This window comes from Geotrypetes seraphini, chromosome 8 (assembly GCF_902459505.1).
Source record: "Geotrypetes seraphini chromosome 8, aGeoSer1.1, whole genome shotgun sequence".
Classification (NCBI taxonomy): Eukaryota; Metazoa; Chordata; class Amphibia; order Gymnophiona; family Dermophiidae; genus Geotrypetes; species Geotrypetes seraphini.
This window is the reverse complement of record NC_047091.1, coordinates 79,939,495-79,957,889: the sequence shown is the minus strand read 5'-3', so window position 1 is coordinate 79,957,889 and position 18,395 is coordinate 79,939,495. Positions and strand designations below refer to the sequence as shown.

At 45.8% G+C, this 18,395-nt stretch overlaps 1 protein-coding gene across 4 annotated transcripts in view; it reads left to right on the top strand.

Moving 5' to 3' along the window:
* Window positions 1-18,395, top strand: part of LOC117364438 (sodium/calcium exchanger 1-like) — a 79,775-nt gene that overhangs the window by 55,098 nt on the left and 6,282 nt on the right. Inside the window, exons 1-2 of one of the 4 annotated variants that reach the window (XM_033953602.1) lie at window positions 1,690-1,804; window positions 6,495-6,607. In XM_033953602.1, the coding sequence (XP_033809493.1) occupies window positions 1,771-1,804; window positions 6,495-6,607 (147 nt within the window). In that variant the 5' untranslated portion in view covers window positions 1,690-1,770. Of the gene's footprint in view, window positions 1-1,689; window positions 1,805-2,326; window positions 2,456-2,565; window positions 2,696-6,494; window positions 6,608-18,395 lie in introns of those variants that run through there. The other 3 variants (XM_033953604.1, XM_033953603.1, XM_033953600.1) reach the window with 3 other exon arrangements.

The window sequence follows — 18,395 nt, the reverse complement described above, 5'->3', positions numbered from 1 at the left end:
AGAAACTTTGTCAAAAGCTTTCTGAAAATCTAGATACACTATGTCAACTGGCTCACCTTTATCCCACACGTTTATTCACATTCAAAGAAATGAAGCAAGCTGGTGAGACAAGACTTCCCTTAGCTGAACCCATGCTGACTCTGACTCATTAAACCATGTTTGTGTACATGTTCTGTAGTTTTATAATACTGTAGTTTCCGCTATCTTGCCTGGAGCTGAAGTCAGGCTTACCGGTCTGCAATTTCCCAGATCCCAGGCAGCAGCTTGAAGGGCATCAGTGTGTAACACAAAGCAAAAATTTTGACAACCAGACACCTCAAAGAATTATCAGCACATACTTTCAGGGAGAGTAGGCAACAAAAATAGTATGAGGTTTGTACCAAAAGACGAATGAGAAGAGACTTGAAGACCTGAATATATACTCTAGAACAGTGGTTTTCAATGCAAGGCCCACAAGCCAATGATGGCAGCCCGTGCACTTGTCCAGAGTTTCATCCCCCTCTAGCCAGTGGGATCCAGTAGTTGCTTCACGCGTCTCCTTCACGGCGCTGCTCTTTCACTCTTCAGGCAGCCTGGAAGCTTTCCCTCTGCTACTGATTCTGGGTGTAAAGCAGTAGGAAAGCGAAAGCTTCCAGTGCATCAAAGGCAGTGTTTTTAACTCACACTGCTAGTGACCTGAAAAGTGAAAGAGCAGATGCCAGGAAGGAGAAGGGTGAGAACGTACTAAATCCCATGAGGGGGATTTGGGGGGAGGGGGAAGAATACTAGAGAGATACTGGACCGTGAGGATGGGGAGAAATGAAAGAGATTCCAGATCTCCAGGGTTGGGAAGGGGAGGACAGGGATGCCAGACCACATTAAGGAGGAGGAGGGAAGGGGAGGAGAGAGATACCAGACCATAAGAAGGGGGAAAGGGAAGGAGACAAATGTCAGACTACTGGAGGGAGGAGGGAAGGAGAGAGAGATGCCTGCCAGACCAGGGAAGGAGAGAGATACCAGACCACAGGAAGGGGGAAAAGGGAAGGAGAGAGATGTCAGATTACTGGAGGAGGAAGGGAAAGGAAGAGAGAGATATTCCAGACTAAGGTAGGGGGTAAGGAAGCACAGAGATGCCATACCATGGTAGGGAGGAGGAGAGAAGGGAAGGAAAGGAGAGAGATACCAGACCATAGGAAGGGGAAAAGGAGAAAGATGTCAGACTACTGGAGGGGGGAGGGAAGGAGAGAAAGATGTGAGATCAGGGAAAGGAAGGAGGAGAGATTCAAGACTAAGGTAGGGAGAAGGGGGGAGGGGAAGGACAGAGATGCCATACCACAAAGAGGAAATGAGGAAAGGGAAAGAGGAGAGATGCCAGACTATTGGAAGGAGAGGAGAAAGATGTCAGACTACCAGAGAAGGGAGAGAGGGAGGATATGCTGCACAGGGATGGAGAGGAAGGGGAGAGAGAGGGAGGAGATGCTACACAGGGATGGGAGAGGTGGGGGAAGGGAAGAGACATAGAAGAAATGCTGTTTAAGAAAATATGGGAATGGGGGAGAAGAAAGAGAGAGGAGATTGTATACACAGATGGAGGGGAGGGGAAGGGCAGGAAAGACATGAAAAAGTAGATAGATTTGAGAAGAAAGCAGAAAAAATGAAGAAAGCTGAATATTAAAAATTAGTGCCAAATATGGATGTAGGGCAGAAAGTGAAGGAGAGAAAAATGGATAAGTCAGCCCTGGAAACAAAGTTAAGAGCACAGATAGAAGTGCAACCAGAGACTGGAAAAAGATGATTAGAAAAATAAAATCACCAGACAACAAAGGTAGGAAAAAATTTTATTTTCAATTAGTGAATGAAATATGTTAGTTTCGAGAATTTATATCTGCTGTTTATATTTTGCACTGTTCAGGAAGAAATGCATTTCTCTCTATTTCTCTGGTGGTGTACTGCGTGCAGAGTCTGGCATCTTAGGGTTTGGTTTGTGTAGATTAGGACTTCTATTTGTGGTCCTGTATTTGCAGAGGGTTTATCTCTGTTCTGCACGTGTGACCAAGGCCAGGTGTTCTGGTAGGAATGAATATCAAGAAGCGTTATTGGTGCCCTGGCCCCAAGTAGGAAGATATTTGTCAGCTCTTCTTCAGCCCTTTTCGATTCAAATTCCAAACAGCCCTCGCTTAAAAATTAGTGAAGACTACTGCCTTAGAGGAAAGAAGGAGCAGGGACAATATAACACAGATGGTTAAATACTTGAAAAGTGGCCGCTGAACAGACGCTCTGAGAGCGACGCTCCGGACCGCTCCAGACATCTTACCTTATTTCCTGATTCAGCGGCTTCGCAGCCCGATTTCCTATTAGGATGCTGAAGAGAAGGGGTAGGAGCACAGCTGGTGCCTCGCTGTGCTCGGATTTTCCTTCCCTCGGCAGAATTGATGAACTGCTGCGGTGGATGCAGGGGGCAGCGTTGTCCATGTTGGTGAGCAGCCCATTGGGAGCACCCGGACAGAGCAAGGCTGGGGTTGTCTCTCCTGGGCTTGAAACCACCCTAAGCCCTGACCTGAGAGCCCCATCTTCGCGACCTCGGTCTACCAGCTCTCCAGGGGCAGAGGAAACCCCGGAGAAGGGGGGGGTCCTTTCCCCAGAGGCAGTAAGTCCTATATTGGAGACTGTGGAAGCAGTGCTCCCTGACCAGGGAGCAACTGCAGAAGAAACCAAGGTAGGACAAGCACACGGAGGTGGATTCCAGTCAGAATCAAGCCAGGACAGCTTTTCTTCTCAGGACAGTGAGCATTTCTACACCCAGCAAAGGTTTCCTATTTGGGAGAAACCAGCACAAGTGACTTTAGATTCTTTATGGGATCTGATTGCAAATTTTACTAAAACTATCAGTCCCAATTTCCAATATATAGAGGGGAAATTGATTCAACATACTAGAGAGCTGAAAGATTTAACAGCGGATTTGACTGTCTCAAAGGCTACGATTCTAAAGCTTGATCAAGATATGCTTATAGTTAAACAAGAGTCCCAATCCTCCTTGACGTATCCCATTCCCTAAACTATACTACATCATTCTTCTTGTAACTCCTCTGGAAATGTTCTTCTTCTTGTTACTCTTCTGGAAAAGTCCAGAAGTCTCTTTGTAATCATCCTGGAAATGTCCAGATGTCTCTTTTGTAATCCGCCCAGAACTGCAAGGTTGAGGCGGAATAGAAATCAGTAATGTAATGTAATGTAATAATACTAATCTCAGGAAGAAAGTGGAAATACTTGAAAATAATTCCCAGAATAATAATCTGAGACTTATTAATTTCCCTAGATTAACCACCGTTACTCCTAGGGAAATGTTAAGGAGATATCTGATTGAAATATTGCAAGTTTCTGAGGAAACTTTACCACCATTTATTCAAGTGTATTATTTACCAAATAAAGATGGGACTCAATTGCAGTCTAAAATATTGAATCAAACCATTGAATGTTTCTGAAATTTTAGAAACATCAGATAGAGAGACAGCAGTACCTTCTACAATGGTTGTGACTCTAGCTCTCGCAATAGATAAAGTATGGTTATTGAGACTTTTCTTCAAAATAAACAGAAAGAGTTTCTTGGATGTAAAGTACAAATGTTTCCTGATTTTTCTAGAGAAACTCAAAAGTATCGTAGAGAATTTCTACTTTTGAAACCTGGAGTCACTTCACTGGGTGCAACGTTTTATTTAAGATATCCTTGCAAGTGTATTATTTGCTACCATTCAGTTAAATATGGTTTTTTTTTAACCTCATCAGTTAACAGCTTTTCTGGCTTTGTCTCGACTGGATAAAGAGGAATCAACAATAGCTCAATAGTTTATATAAGCTGTTCTTTATATCTCAGTTCTTTCTGGAATTTGTCTAATTTCTATAATAATAATTTTTTTTTCCCCTTTTTCTCTCGCTTAACATAATCTTGGATCTCTTTTTTGAGGACTTGAGCTGGGTTAATTGAAAGAATTTTCTTTATGTTTATCGTGATTCATATTGGTTATAAGTTATATTTCACTAACCTACTTTCTGTACAAGTGACTACTTGAATATACTATTAAAATGATGCATATTTGTTTGTACTGAGCACCTTGGGGTGCCCGGGCATTGTATTTGATGTTGTTTGCATCAATAAAAATTGTTTGAATCTAAATTCTTGAAAGGTATTACTATACAGTATAAACAAATCAATTTCACAGATGGGAAAGTGGTAAAATTGAGGTTGCAGGGAGGTAGACTTAGAAAAATCAGGAAATACTTTTCCACAGAGAGATTGGTAAATGCCTGAATATACTCCAGGGAAGGGGGATGGTGGGGACAAGAACAATGATGGAATTTAAAAATGCATAGGATTAACACAGATGATCCCTAAATAGAAAAATAAGGGAATCAAACCAAAATTCAATGACCTTCACACTTTAAATCAGGCTTAGAGGAATGTAACCTGCACAGAGTGACAGATACACACCTCTAGCCACCTTGGGCATACTTGATGAACTGTATAGGTTTTCATCTGCCATCATTTGCTGTTACAGTATCTTTTGGACACGACTTATGAATTTATCTACGAAACAACATTTCATATTTCAAAATATGGGGGCTGGTTCTATAAGCGGTGTCCTAAATTGGCCGGTGCCTGTAAAAATTGCGCCAGCCATGTGTCAATTGCACGTAGGCGCCGTTTACAGAATCACGGCTAGCGGTGCCTAAGTAAAAAAACGTTGGCGCCTGCAATGTAGGCGAGGGTTTTAAAGGCCTACATTTCAGGCGCCTAAGTTTTTAGAGAATCACGCATAGTGGCGCCTCACACTCCGCCCACAGAAACGCCCACTTAGGCATAAGGCGCCATTAAGCACCATGCGATAGGCACCTATATTTTATAGAATCAGATAGGCAGGCACCTATTGCCCAATTAAAGTTTTGAAAGCTATTATTACTGAGCCTATTAAAGAGTATTTTGTCAATTAAGTTTGGCGCCTAACATTAGGCGCCCTTTATAGCAGGGGTGTCAAAGTCCCTCCTTGAGGGCCGCAATCCAGTCGGGTGTTCAGGATTTCCCCAATGAATATGCATGAGATCTATTTGCATGCACTGCTTTCATTGTATGCTAATAGATCTCACACATATTCATTGGGGAAATCCTGAAAACCCGACTGGATTGCGGCCCTCGAGGAGGGACTTTGACACCCCTGCTTTATAGAATGCCTAATTATCTGCTTTCACAGGGTTGTTCTGTAGAAGGTGATGTTGGCATGATCATAATTGTTATGTTACATTATCAAAAGCTCAGCAGGGAGCCTAGGGGGCTTGAAAGATATTTAGGAGGGGGGGGCACAAGCCTAAAGGTTTGCTTAGGGTGCCTAATCCCTTTCCATCAGCTCTACAGTAGTGTTGCCCATTTCAGGGGGAAAAATTTTGATTCGATTTGATTCAATTCAGCCTATTGAATCAATTGTTTGATTTGATTTGATTCGCTTTTCCTGCCCAATCGGGTGTCTTTTTCAAAATCCTGGTAGGCTTATTTTGTAGCATTTTCACCCACCCCACCCACCCCTTTGCCCTCTCCAGCCCCACGCCAGCGCTGTGGTGTAAACAAAATAAACAAGCAAAAAAGATGTTTCCTCTCTGTTAGGTCCTAGCTCATGACACACATTTCAAAGGTGATATATTTTAATCATAAAACAGAAAATAAAATTATTTTTTCTACCTTTTGTTGTCTAGTCAGATTATTCAAATCATGTTGGTCACAGGCTCTGGTTTCTGTTTGTCTTCTGTTAACTCGCTTACCAGGGTCTTCTGCCCATTTGACGTTTTCTTCTTTCTCCGTGCTCACCATCCATCTTCCATCTCTGTACCGTACCTTCCCTTCCACTGTCATATCCAACATCTCTTTCCCACTGTCTACCATCTCTCTTCTTTCTCTCTTTCTCCCTGCTTGTGCCCTAGGTTAAACCTTTCTATTCTCCTCCATGCAACATCTCTCTCTTCCTTCCCTCCATTATCATGTGCAACATTTCTTTCTCTCACACCATCTCTCCCTGCCCTCTACCCTATGTCCAACATTTCCCCCTCTCTCCTCCACCATATGCAGAATTTCTCCCTCTCACCCCTTTCTGCCTTTGTTGCATTTCTCCCTTCGCGCCTACCCTGACAGGGTTTCCCCTCTGGCGTGTCATCAGTGACATCATCAGTAATGCAGCAGAGGGAAGGCCCTAGCAGGGCAGGCCACAAGCAGCCTGTTCAGAGTGCTGCCTCTGTTTGCTGTGCACTACTGCTACTGCTGCTGGTTTAGGAGGCCCGGCAATATGTCAGGTTTCACCGGGGGAGGGTTGGTTACTGAATCAGTGAGTCTCATTTTGGTGGGGGAAATAAATCAATTTGAATCGATTCACCAAAGTGAATCGGTGAATCGGGCAGCCCTACTCTACAGCTGGGCAAGGTAGACATTATAATCCTCTTTGTATCTCACTCTGTATGATCTTTCCTTTTTCCTGCAGAGGACTCCAATGAGAATAAGCCAGTGGAAGAGGAGATCGTGAGGATGGGGTGCCCAACTCTTGGCGAACATCGTAAGCTGGAAGTGGTTATTGAAGAGTCATATGAATTTAAGGCAAGTTCACTATCCCCTGTGATTAGCCCACCACCCCACCCAGCCTGAACACCTCCTAATCTAATCTAAACCTTAAGTTTATATACCGCATCATCTCCATGAGTATGGAGCTCGACACCTGTGCCTAGTAGTTTTACAGCCAAGTTCCCCAGTTCCAGGGCAGATATTTTAGATCAGTGCTAGACTTCTGACAACCCCATCTTGGTGCATTATGGGATTTGTAGCACTGAATTTAGGGGCAGATTCTCAAAACTAAAATCTGCCTTTAACGTGCTCACTAAACCGTTTCCAGATGGTTTAGAGTGCATGTATTTTAGCGACTGATTATCAAAACAGCTTACCGAGGTCTTTTCCGAGTGTTCTGGTAGTCTCCAATACTGCCATGCAAATGTAGTACAACCAGGTCATTAATATTGAAATGATCACTCCGAGCGATTCTCTAACCTCATTGTGCCACATTTGCATCCAAAATTTACCGACAGGTCTGAGCTGTCGTTGCCTTACTTTCTGATCAGTGCCTGAGCGCCGATTGGTTCAGGCACCGACAGGAAAGTAAGGCTTGACAGCTCAGACCCCCCCCCCTCCTACCCACGCAAATTAAAATAATAATAATAATAAAAAAAAAAAACCAAATTGAAATTCGGCAGGAGATGCTCACGCTCTACTGCTGCATCGCTGACAAAAACTCCACACACCCCCAACAACGGGAGAGATGCCCAATCTCTCCTTCCACTAACCAACCTCCCCCTCCCCCCCCCCGGCAGTAGGAGAGATGCCCAATCTCTCCTGCCACCAAACAACACCACCCCCACTCCATCAGCAGGAGAGATGCCCAATCTCTCCAGCCACCAAGCAACATACCCTGGCAGCGGGAGAGATGCCTAATCTCTCCTGCAACTGTCTCCTCCCTCTTAGATGGCTGGCTGGAGGGATGCCTACTCCCTCCAGCCAGCTGATCCACCTCTTCAAAATGGCGGGCCTTCCCCTTATGCCCCATAGGAGGGACCTTAAACAACCTGGGCCAATCAGAGCCTCAAGTCCCTCCCTGGAACCAGGGAGGGGAAGGCCCGCCATTTTGAAGAGGTGGGTCAGCTGGCCAGAGGGAATAGGCATTCCTCTAGCCAGCCATCTAAGTAAGGTATGGGGAAGAGGGGGGGGGGTCATCGGAGGCACAGGATTGTATGACAGCAGGAGAGAATGAGCATCTCTACCGCTGCTGGGGGACGTTAGGAGTGTATTGCTTGATGGCGGAGAGAGTGGGCATCTCTCCCACTGTCAGATAGAGGGTTACTTGCAGCTCAATTTGTTGTTGTTTTAGGTTTTTTGTGTTTATTCTGCACATGTGCCCAATGCTATCACCAGCGATAGGCATATGCAAATTTAGCAAATCTTCGCTACTCTCCACCAACCTCACTTGCATGAGCAGTTTTTGGAGAATGAGTCACTTTTTTAAAATCGCTACTGTAACGGCGGCCTGTCAGTTTTTTATGCGGCGTTTTGAGAATCTAGGCCTCAGTGTGTAAAATCAGGAACTACAAATAGCATACTGCTTTGAGATGCAAATTCACAAACAGAAATGGCCAAAAAGTCTCCGTCCTGGAAGTGCATAACTTGGCAGCGATCCATGGAGTCTCTCTCTGGGACCATGGAGGGCTCCTTTTTAAAGAAGCTGGGCCCGCTCCTGCTGCAAGAGGCAATGGGATTAGTTAATGTTCCTGCAGTGGATTTTATCAGATGAACGAGCTGGCATCAAGATTACTTTTCTGGCAGAGAAGAAAAGAAACCCATTTGTTGCCATTTGCAAAGTAAAGGTTTTTGCTAATCTAGTTAGGGACCATGTTCTTATCAGCACCTTGCATACTATTACCGGTTTGCTATGTTTTCTTCTAAACTATATGGGCTTACTTATTTTCTCTGAAAGAATTAGCATGTCTCAGACATAATCAGTGCAGAGGGCTTGGGGGGAGGGGGAGGTTTGCTGTGATATAGCTATACCAAAGGTTTGTCCCCCTCACTCTTGCACATCTCATGTCCACCGAGTCTCCCATGTTGACCACCCTAACCCAGGCTAAGTGCTTCTCCACTAAGATGGTACAGAGGCCCATGGAAATTGGATGGCAGCAATCTCAGATGTGTGCCTTCAAAACTTAAAGGTCTTAGTTTAATCCCTGTTTCAAGGCATTCTGAGGAACTAAAGCCTGCCTGACCAGCAAGGTCCTCGGCGATTGTTTATCCCAATTTGCCCTTCCTACACACCATGATTCTAGTTTCTAAGGCTGTGATTCCCAAACCTATATTGGGGGAACCTCAGCCGGTCAGGTTTTCAGGATATCCATAATGAATATGCATGGTGATAGCTTTCAGTACCAAGGAGGCAATGCATGCAAATTGATCTCATGAATAATCATTCTGGGAGAGTCCTTGAGTTTGTGTGTTGTATGTTAAAATAAGGTGTTAGTGTCTAGGTGGCAAGGCAAGCCGTGAAGTGAAAGAACCGCCACTCACACTATAAAGATAAGTACAAAGTGTGGCAAGGTACAGGTGGTTGGGACATTGAAGTGGCTATGATAGTCCCTTGGTAACCCTTGCCTACCCTATGGCATTTTGGTTATGAGTCTAATCACATCAAATTTAAAAAAAAAAAATATTTCAAAATATTATTTTGAATGAGTGGACTTGTGTTTTTGTGGTAGAAAGTTTTTACACACAAGCAGTGATTTTCTAGTGAATCCGTAGTGTGAATGATAATGAATAAACATTGTGGATATCCTGAAAACCTGACTGGCTGGGTTTCACCTAGAAAACAAAGAAAAATCCAACAAAAGCTGCAGTAAAAATAAGTCACCAAACAAAAAACAAATGGAACTGCAGACAAGATATACAAGATGCAGGCTATGTTTATTATATCAATTATCAAAGCGGTTAAATATTACCATCCTTCAAACAAACCTAAGGACCCGACACGGTCCATGTTTTGGTAAACACGCCTTCCTCAGGGGTCCAGGGTTGTTAAGGTTTGACTTAAAACCGCAAATATAAAAATGAAAATGATGATAAACATAAGCCTGTGTAAACTCTAGAATAAAAACGTACCAGCAACTTGGCAAAAAAACTTACACCGGTGTAACCCCCACCTCCTATAGTTGACCATCTTTCCTATCCCTCTCTACCCCCCTCCCACAGAGGGACAGCATTTCCCTTTCCCCTCATCACCACCACAATTCACCAACTTCTTATCTTCCCCCCTTCCCATTGCTAAGCCTGCTGCTGCCACCCACTACCTCTTCCTATGCTGTCCTGAAGATGAAAGCAACATCAGCACTGCGTGGACCCTTTACGTCATGGACAGACTGACTTGGCAGAGCTTTGGTGGCTTCATCTGGGGGCCTACAATACTGAGCATCCAGCCTTGATTGGCAGGATTTGTTAGGGATTATTATAGCATGAAATGAGGCTGCCCCTGCTGGCTGAAACTGTGAGCGAGTGGGAAAGAGGGCAGTTGGGCTTCCAAATCACAAAGCAGCAGGATGGGAGAAAGAGCATAAGACACAGAAGCCTAGAAGGTGCCACATCCTCCTCCCACTAAAAAGATATGCAACAGTCCTTTTAGCAATGTAGTTGTGATTCGTCCCTGTACCAAGGCCTGGATTCTCTATAGGGGGGACGATATCAGCAACCGCCTAAAAAGCGGCTGCCGATGGTGCGTCAATCACATGATGGCACCCTATAGAGAATCGTGCCTCTGCGAAAGATAGGTGCTGGAATTGTAGACAAGGGTTTTCTGGCCCTACATTTACAGCATGTATCTTTGTCATGATATCACACCTACATAGGCACTTTAGACCACCTAATGCCCCTTCCAGCTGAAGTTTCCTTGCCAGATCCCAGCCTAACGCAGCTTACGCAGCAAGTCGGGAGGCTACTCCAACCTCTGACACCCCACCTGCCACGCATGCTCAGTTTAAATATATGAACTAAGCATGCATGGAAGGGCTGGGTGTCGGAAGCTGGAACAGCCTGCCGCCTTCTGCTGCTCAGATCACATGAGCCGAGTCACAGCAGGGAAATTCTTCAGCTGGCAGGTCTTTAGCATCCCCACCAGCCATGTACCGGCTTCTACAGTGTTGTAGGGGGCCTGAGCCTGACATGAGGAAGCACAGGCCCTCCCCTCCCCCACCCCACCCCCCTTCTCCCGTAGCTACACCCCTGTCAACTAGCAGTCCTATCTTTATGCAGCTTATGCAATTAAGGACTGAATATTGCACTTAGCATAAGTTTTAGCTGCTAATATACAACTAGCTATTTAATGCTACTGCCTGGATCTTGTCTGGCATTGAACATCTGGGAATAGAGCCAGCTGCAGCCTTAAAAATGCTGACCATGACTAGCTGAGTCTCAGTGAGATACTACCTAGCTCATTTGTACTAGGAAACAGCCATCCTCCCAATTCTATAATTGGTTTCGACTGGTTAATCCATTTAAGAAGCTAAAACTAGTATGAAATTTCTCTCTAAAGATTCACATTTCTCCCTCCATATTTGTGGTTTCAGCAATCGCGGTTTCGATTATTCACGGTTTTTAGCTTGCTGGCTCTTCCCCTCCCCCCCCCCCAATTACATCAGCTTGCCTAGAGAAATCGCTGATTCCAAGCATTTACAGAGAAAATCGTTGATTCCCAGCACTTTCTTCACTGTTTGCCTCTCCTTCAGGAACAGGCCAGGTCTCCCCCCCCCCCCCAATTACATCAGCTTGCCTAGAGAAATCGCTGATTCCAAGCATTTACAGAGAAAATCGTTGATTCCCAGCACTTTCTTCACTGTTTGCCTCTCCTTCAGGAACAGGCCAGGTCTCCCACCTTGTTATTCGCGGTTTCTCCACATTCACAATGGTTTTTAATAGAAAACAGCAAATAACACATGAAAAAGTTATTCGTGGATCTGTTAATCCCCTATCACAGCAAATATGGAGGGAGAAGCGTATTTACTTTTTCTTTACTTAAATTTGCTGTGGCTCCAAAATTCTCTGATTCTTCATTTTATAAATTTTTTCAAAAACAATTCCAATCATTTTTGTATTAAACTCAAAAAACTTGGGAGAATGAGATAGGTGAATCTCTGACCGAAAAACAATGGTCTTTCTTCTGGCGCTATGCTATGCTAAAGATGATTTACCGTATTTTTCTCTCCATAAGATGCACCTGACCATATGACACACCCTAGATTTAAAAAAGGAAAACAAGAAAAAAAAATATTCTTCATACTTAAGTTACCCTCATCACAACCTCACCAGAACTACTTTCTTCCAAGGAATCTTCTTGAGGTATCATCCAATTAAACAGATGTAATAGTACATAGCCACACTGGAATCTTGGGGAGCTTAACTGTGAACTTAGCATTGTACAACACACGTCCCTGCATTGTGCCCACAGACACATGTATATGCTGCAGAGTCAGCAATTGGTAAAATAAAGGATAACCTTATCTTTAATGCACAGCTTGTTACACACACCCCACGCACCCATTCTCTCTCTCTGTTGAAACATTTTATTGAATTTAATATAGCACACAAAAATCTAACAAACAAGTAACAAATACATTACAAAACCAGCCCACCTCTCAACAATTCCCTTCCCCCCACCCATACAGTACACTGGCCCAGAGATCCACCATAGACAACCCCCCACCCAACAGTGACAGCCAGGCTAGTTCAACATTCAGGGGTAACAGCCCCCTCCAACAACCAACCAACCAAAACACCCAAAAGAATACGCAACCTATCCTGCGACCCATCCCTAACTCAGAAGAGACCACCGAACCCATCATTCTCTTTCTTAATAGGAAAAATATCCCGGGAAGCAGAAACAGCAGAGGGGTTGTGTATGAGCATGCTCCAGTACCAGCTCGGCTCCCTGGAAGCAAATCTTAGACATGGGGGTTGGACTGATGTGGTTGCAGCTTTGGGGCTCTGGTGTTGGTGTGCTGCTTTGGTTGGGGAATGCCGCTGCCCCTGTCGCCGGCTCCATCGGCTGCAGGAACCGGCGGTTCTTTGTTCTTGGGCTCCGCCTCCTCCCCGAGCAGGGGAACAGCTGCGGTCCCAATTCGCTGCCCCGGAAGTTCTTAATAGAGGCCAGCGGTTGTGTCTTCGGCAGTGCCTGCACTCTCCTCCAAGCTCATCGCAGATGGAGGGTGAGGTCAGGTGTGAGAGCACAGCATCTTCATCCCGGCCTCCTCACCCCAATGGTTGCGTCTTCGGCGGTGCCTGCACTCTCCTCCGAACTCATTGTGAATGGAGAGCGAGGTCAGCTGCGAGGGCTCAGCACCACTATCCCGGCCTCCTCATTTCGACTGTTGTGTCTGTGCTCTCCTCCGAGCTCATGCAGACGGAGGGTGAAGTCAGCTTCAAGGGCTCAGCGCTACCATTCTGGCCTCCTCACCCAGACACCAGAAGAGCCGTGGCGCATGAGGTCAGTGTCCAGGGACCCAGGAGGGTGTAATTCTCTCTGCGGCTGGATATATTTGCTCCATAAGACGCACCCTTATTTCCACCCACTTTTGGGGGCAAAAAAGTGCATCTTATGGAGCAAAAAATACGGTATATTCTGCTTTATTCCTTTCAGCTTCAGAGCAGATCACATAAAGTATTAGGTATATCTGACAACACATTTTGACTAAGAGAATATATAAGTCTCATGCAGGACTAGCATTCTAATAAATAAGTTTTCAAACTCCTAATTACAACTGGTAGTTCGTTCCATATTTTCATTTCTAGGTAGTCAAAAGATAGTTGGTGATGTTTCTTTGACTTCACTTTTCTTATTGAGGGGAAAGATATGATATATTTATGGCCTGTTCTTTCTTTATCCCCATTTTGAAGTAGTAGATATCTATTGGTGATTGGCTCGGAGCATTGTCCTGTTAGTGATTTAAAGACGAGACAGAAAATTTTGAACCTAATCCTGTTCTGGACAGGTAACCCAGTGTAGTTTCCTCAGTAGTGAGGTTAGTAGTAGTTGGGTGCCATCGACTTGCGCTTGAATCCTAGCAACTTCATGAATTACAGATCTAAAAAGAGATTGGTTTTCTGCTAGTTTCAAGTTTATGAAAAATATGATACACCGCTCATTAAATATCTAAGAGGTGTACATGCTTACAAAGCTAAAATTAAAAGGTAATCAAAATAACGAAGACAGACTAACACAAAAGTAAGAAAGGGGGGAGAAATACAATAATCAAAAGGAGAGAGACATTAAAAGGGAAACATAATTTTACAAATCCTGTAAAATATTCGAAGCATATATAGTATTAACAGTCAAATGCATCTTTGAATAAAAATGTTTTTAAGTTTTGATTTAAATTTGGTAAGAGAAATCTTCCTGAAGGTACATAAGCATAGTGTTCCCTAATGATGGAGCAGTGACATCCTCCAGCATCATCCCCATGGTTTTCAACATGTCCAGCCACCTGATTGCAGGTCGCCCTCTTTCCTGGTTCCTTCGATCTTCCCAAACATATGTCCTTCTCCAATGATCTTTCTCTTCTGACAGTGTGAACAAAATAAGACAGTTGTTAACTTCATCATTTGGGTTTCGAGTGACATCGCTGCTTTGATCTCTTACAGAATCAATTTGTTAGTTCTTCTGGCGGTCAACGGCACATATAAAATCCTTCTCCAGCACAAAAGCTCAAAAGAATCAATTTCTTTCTGTCTTGCATCCGTAGTGTCCAGCTTTTGCATCTGTAATTGACCAATAAGAAAATGAATGCATGGACAAGTCTGATCTTCATTTGGAGTGTTATTTCTTTGCTTTTGAATACTTTGTCAAGAGCCTTCATTGAAGAGCGACCTAGTGCTATTCTGTGGAGTATTTCTTCCCTGTTAGATGCTTCTTTGTTTACAAAAGAGCCCAGGAGATTGAAATCATTTACAACTTCTATTCTATCACCTTAAAGCTCAAAATCTTCATTTTCTGTGTTCATGATCTTCATTTTGTTTATGTTCAGCAGTGGCGTACTAAGGAGGGGGCGGGGGGGGCAGTCCGCCCCGGGTATATGCCTTAGGGGGGGGGTGCACAGCCGGCCAGGTCCAGGCCGTCCAGTGCCGGTCCGCGCAGGGCCGGCAAGATCACATTGGGGCCATTGGCAGCGTCTGGGCTGCAATGGCGATGAGCGGCATTGTTGGCGCCCCCGTGATGCAATTCATGATCAACAATACACCCCCCCCCACCGCGATGACACTTAAGATCAGCAACGGGCCTCCTTCTATCCCCGGCATCAACAGCACTTCAGATCGGCAACGCGGTGCTCAGTCAAAAGCTTTCCTCTGACTGAACTGCCTGGGTGGAAACAGGAAGCTGAGTCAGAGGGAAGCTTTGGACTGAGCACCGTGTTGCTGATCTGAAGTTCTGTTGATGCCGGGGGTAGAAGAAGGCCCATTGCCAATCTTAAGTGACAACGCGGGGGGGGGGGGGGGCATTGCCGATCTTGTTGCCAAAATCGGAAAGGTGAGAGGAAGGGAGAGAGATGGGCCTTTGGTGGATGGAGATTGAGAGAAGGGGGCAGATGATGGAAGTGGAGAGAAGGAGAGAGAGAAGAGGGCAGATGATGGAAGTGGGGAGAAGGGGCAGATGCTGGAAATGGGGAGAGAGAAGAGAACAGATGATGGAAGTGGGGAGAGAGAAGAGGGCAGATGATGGAAGTGGGGAGAAGGGAGAGCAAATGCTGAATGGAAGTGGAGAAAAAGAACACATACTGGATGGAAGGAGGGATAAAGAAAAAGGACATATGCTGGATGGGGGAAGAAGATAGAGTTAGTGAGATAGTGGAGGGGTGAAGGAAAGGGGTGGCATGCTGTGGGTAGACACAGTGAAAAGAGGGAAACTGAGGACTGCATAGTAAGAAAGAATTTAATTTAGACAGAGGCAGAAAATAAAGAAGGAAGGCCAGAGAAGGAAAGGGAAGAGAGAGAGGAGAGAGAGAGATGCCAGAGAATGGGGAAGGAGACAGAGATATCAGATCTGAGCAGAGGAAATGAGAAGAAAGAGATGCTAAAAAGCACAGGGGGGAGGGAAAAAGAGATGAAAGGAGAAAGATGCCAGACCATGAGGGAACAGAGGGAAGATGATGGATGCCAGACCAAAGGGGGGGGGGGGTCTAGAGGAGAAATGGCAGGGGGAGACAGAGAGTTTCTGGAAGGGGCAGAAAGTGGATGGAACGGGCAGATGCTGGGTTTAAGAGACAGGGCAGACGGTAGAAGAAAGAGTGAAAAGAAGATAAAAGTAGAAACCAGAGACAACAAAAGGAAGAAAAAAAATCATTTTATTTCTATTTTGTCATTAGAATATATCAGATTCAAAATAAATATCCTGCTAGAGACATAACTGGGGACTGCAAAGCCCAGGCAGTGTTTCTTTAGCTAGATGGAAGGAGTAGAGAAAGAGGGCACATGATGGAAGGAGGGGATAAATAAAAGGAGGGCACATGATGGGGGGAAAAGGATTGAGTTAGGGAAATACTGGAGGGGGTGAGGGAAAGAGGTGGCGAGCTGTAGGTAGACATTAAAAAAAGGAAATTGATGAGAGGGTAGTAAGAATGTAATCTAGATGGATGCAGAAAATAAATTGAAAAGGAAAATTAGGGAAGAAAAGGATTGCAGAAGAGAGGTGTGGGAGAGGGAAGGAGAGGAGAGAGATGCCAGACCAATAGAGGTGAAAGGTAGAGAATGACACGGTGAAAAAATTGGTCCCCGTCACCGCCCCGTCCCCGTCTCACCATCCCCGTCACCGCCCCGTCCCCGTCTCACCAACCCCGTCACCGCCCCGTCCCCGTCTCACCATCCTCTTCACCGCCCCGTCACCGCCACTGCCACCCCATTCACCGCCCCGTCACCGCCACTGCAATCCCATTCACTTTTCTTTATTTACGTATAAAGGAAACATTCTTTAAAACTTTAAAACTTAGTTAAATATTAGTTAATAACTATACAAAAACAAAACACGCAGAGAAAAAATTAATTAATAAAAATTCTCAAAACTGACACATTTTGATCACTAAATTTAAAATAGTTATTTTTCATACAGTTTTTCAATCACTAATCTTCCACCACCCCTGGGGCTAGCAATGCAAAAACAAACACGACATGTACTTTAAATGCTGCCGTGATTAGCATAGTGACCGCGGCTACGGCTGCAAGTCTCCCCTCCCCCCAGCGATCACGGCAGGAGGGCACCCAACCCCTCCTGTAGACCCCCCCAACGGCCCTCCCGACAATCGCAGCAGAAGGGTACCCAACCCCTCCTGCCGGTCCTCCCAATGGCCTCCCCTAAGATCGCCGGCAGGAGGGTACCCAACCCCTCCTGCTGGACCCCCCCCAACGAACCCTCCCACCCCGGAACCCCCTTAGTCTTACTTTTCAAGTTGGACCGGACAGCTCCTCGCTCGTCTGGCCAGCAGGCCTGCCTCCGTCCAAATGAGGCGGGCCCGCCCCTCCCCTCCCCTCCCCTGCCTCCCAATGGCCTCCCCTAAGATCGCCGGCAGGAGGGTACCCAACCCCTCCTGCTGGACCCCCCCCCAACGAACCCTCCCACCCCGGAACCCCCTTAGTCTTACTTTTCAAGTTGGACCGGACAGCTCCTCGCTCGTCTGGCCAGCAGGCCTGCCTCCGTCCAAATGAGGCGGGCCCGCCCCTACCCTGCCCAACCCACAGGATCCTAGGGCCTGATTGGTCTAGGCACCTAAAGCCACTCCCGCTATAGGAGGGGCCTTAGGTGCTTGGGCCAATCAGGCCCTAGGATCCTGTGGGTTAGGCAGGGGAGGGGAGGGGCGGGCCCGCCTCATTTGGACGGAGGCAGGCCTGCTGGCCAGACGAGCGAGGAGCTGTCCGGTCCAACTTGAAAAGTAAGACTAAGGGGGTTCCGGGGTGGGAGGGTTCGTAGGGGGGGGGTGTCCAGCAGGAGGGGTTGGGTACCCTCCTGCCGGCGATCTTAGGGGAGGCCATTGGGAGGACCGGCAGGAGGGGTTGGGTACCCTTCTGCTGCGATTGGCAGGAAGGGTTGAAATGACAAATGAGGAGCACGGTGAAATAGCGGTTCCTAGAAGGGGGTACATTGGCCCGCGGGGACAAACCTGTTCACCGTTTCCGCGGTCGGTGAATGGCCTTGTCCCCGTCACCGCAGCGACTGCTAGTTTTCTTCTCCGTTTTCGGCGGTGACCCGCGGCTTAAATGCGGTGGCCGCGGGTAAACCGTCACCGTGTCATTCTCTAGTGAAAGGAGAGATGGAAGGGGGAGGCATACAGTTTCGGGAAGGAGCCTAGGAGAGAAGATGCCATATAGGGGCAGAGAGACGGCAGACAGTGGATGGAAGGAAAGCAGAAACCAGAGAAGACAAAGGTAGAACAAAAATTTTCTATTTATTTATTGCTTTAGGAGACATGTGTCACTGTTTCTGTGGTGTTGCATTGTATGCAGAATCCAGCTTCTTGCTGGTTCAATTTAACCTTTGTCTATGTATTTCTATTTTATCCCCCCTCCCTCCCCCCCGTTTTATAAAACTGTGGAGCATTTTTTAGTGCCAGCTGTGGTGGTAGCAGCTCTGATGCTCAGAATTCTATGAGCGTCAGAGCTGTTACCACCGTGGCTAAAATCCACACTAGTTTTGAAAAAAAAGGGGGAGGGGTTAGTTTGTGATGATATATTCCATACTAGGCGAAGGTGTTTTCTTTGTTCTTTGTTCGAAAGACATGGTTTTCTGTTAGGATTGACAGTGTAGGATTGATCTGTACTAGTCTGGCTT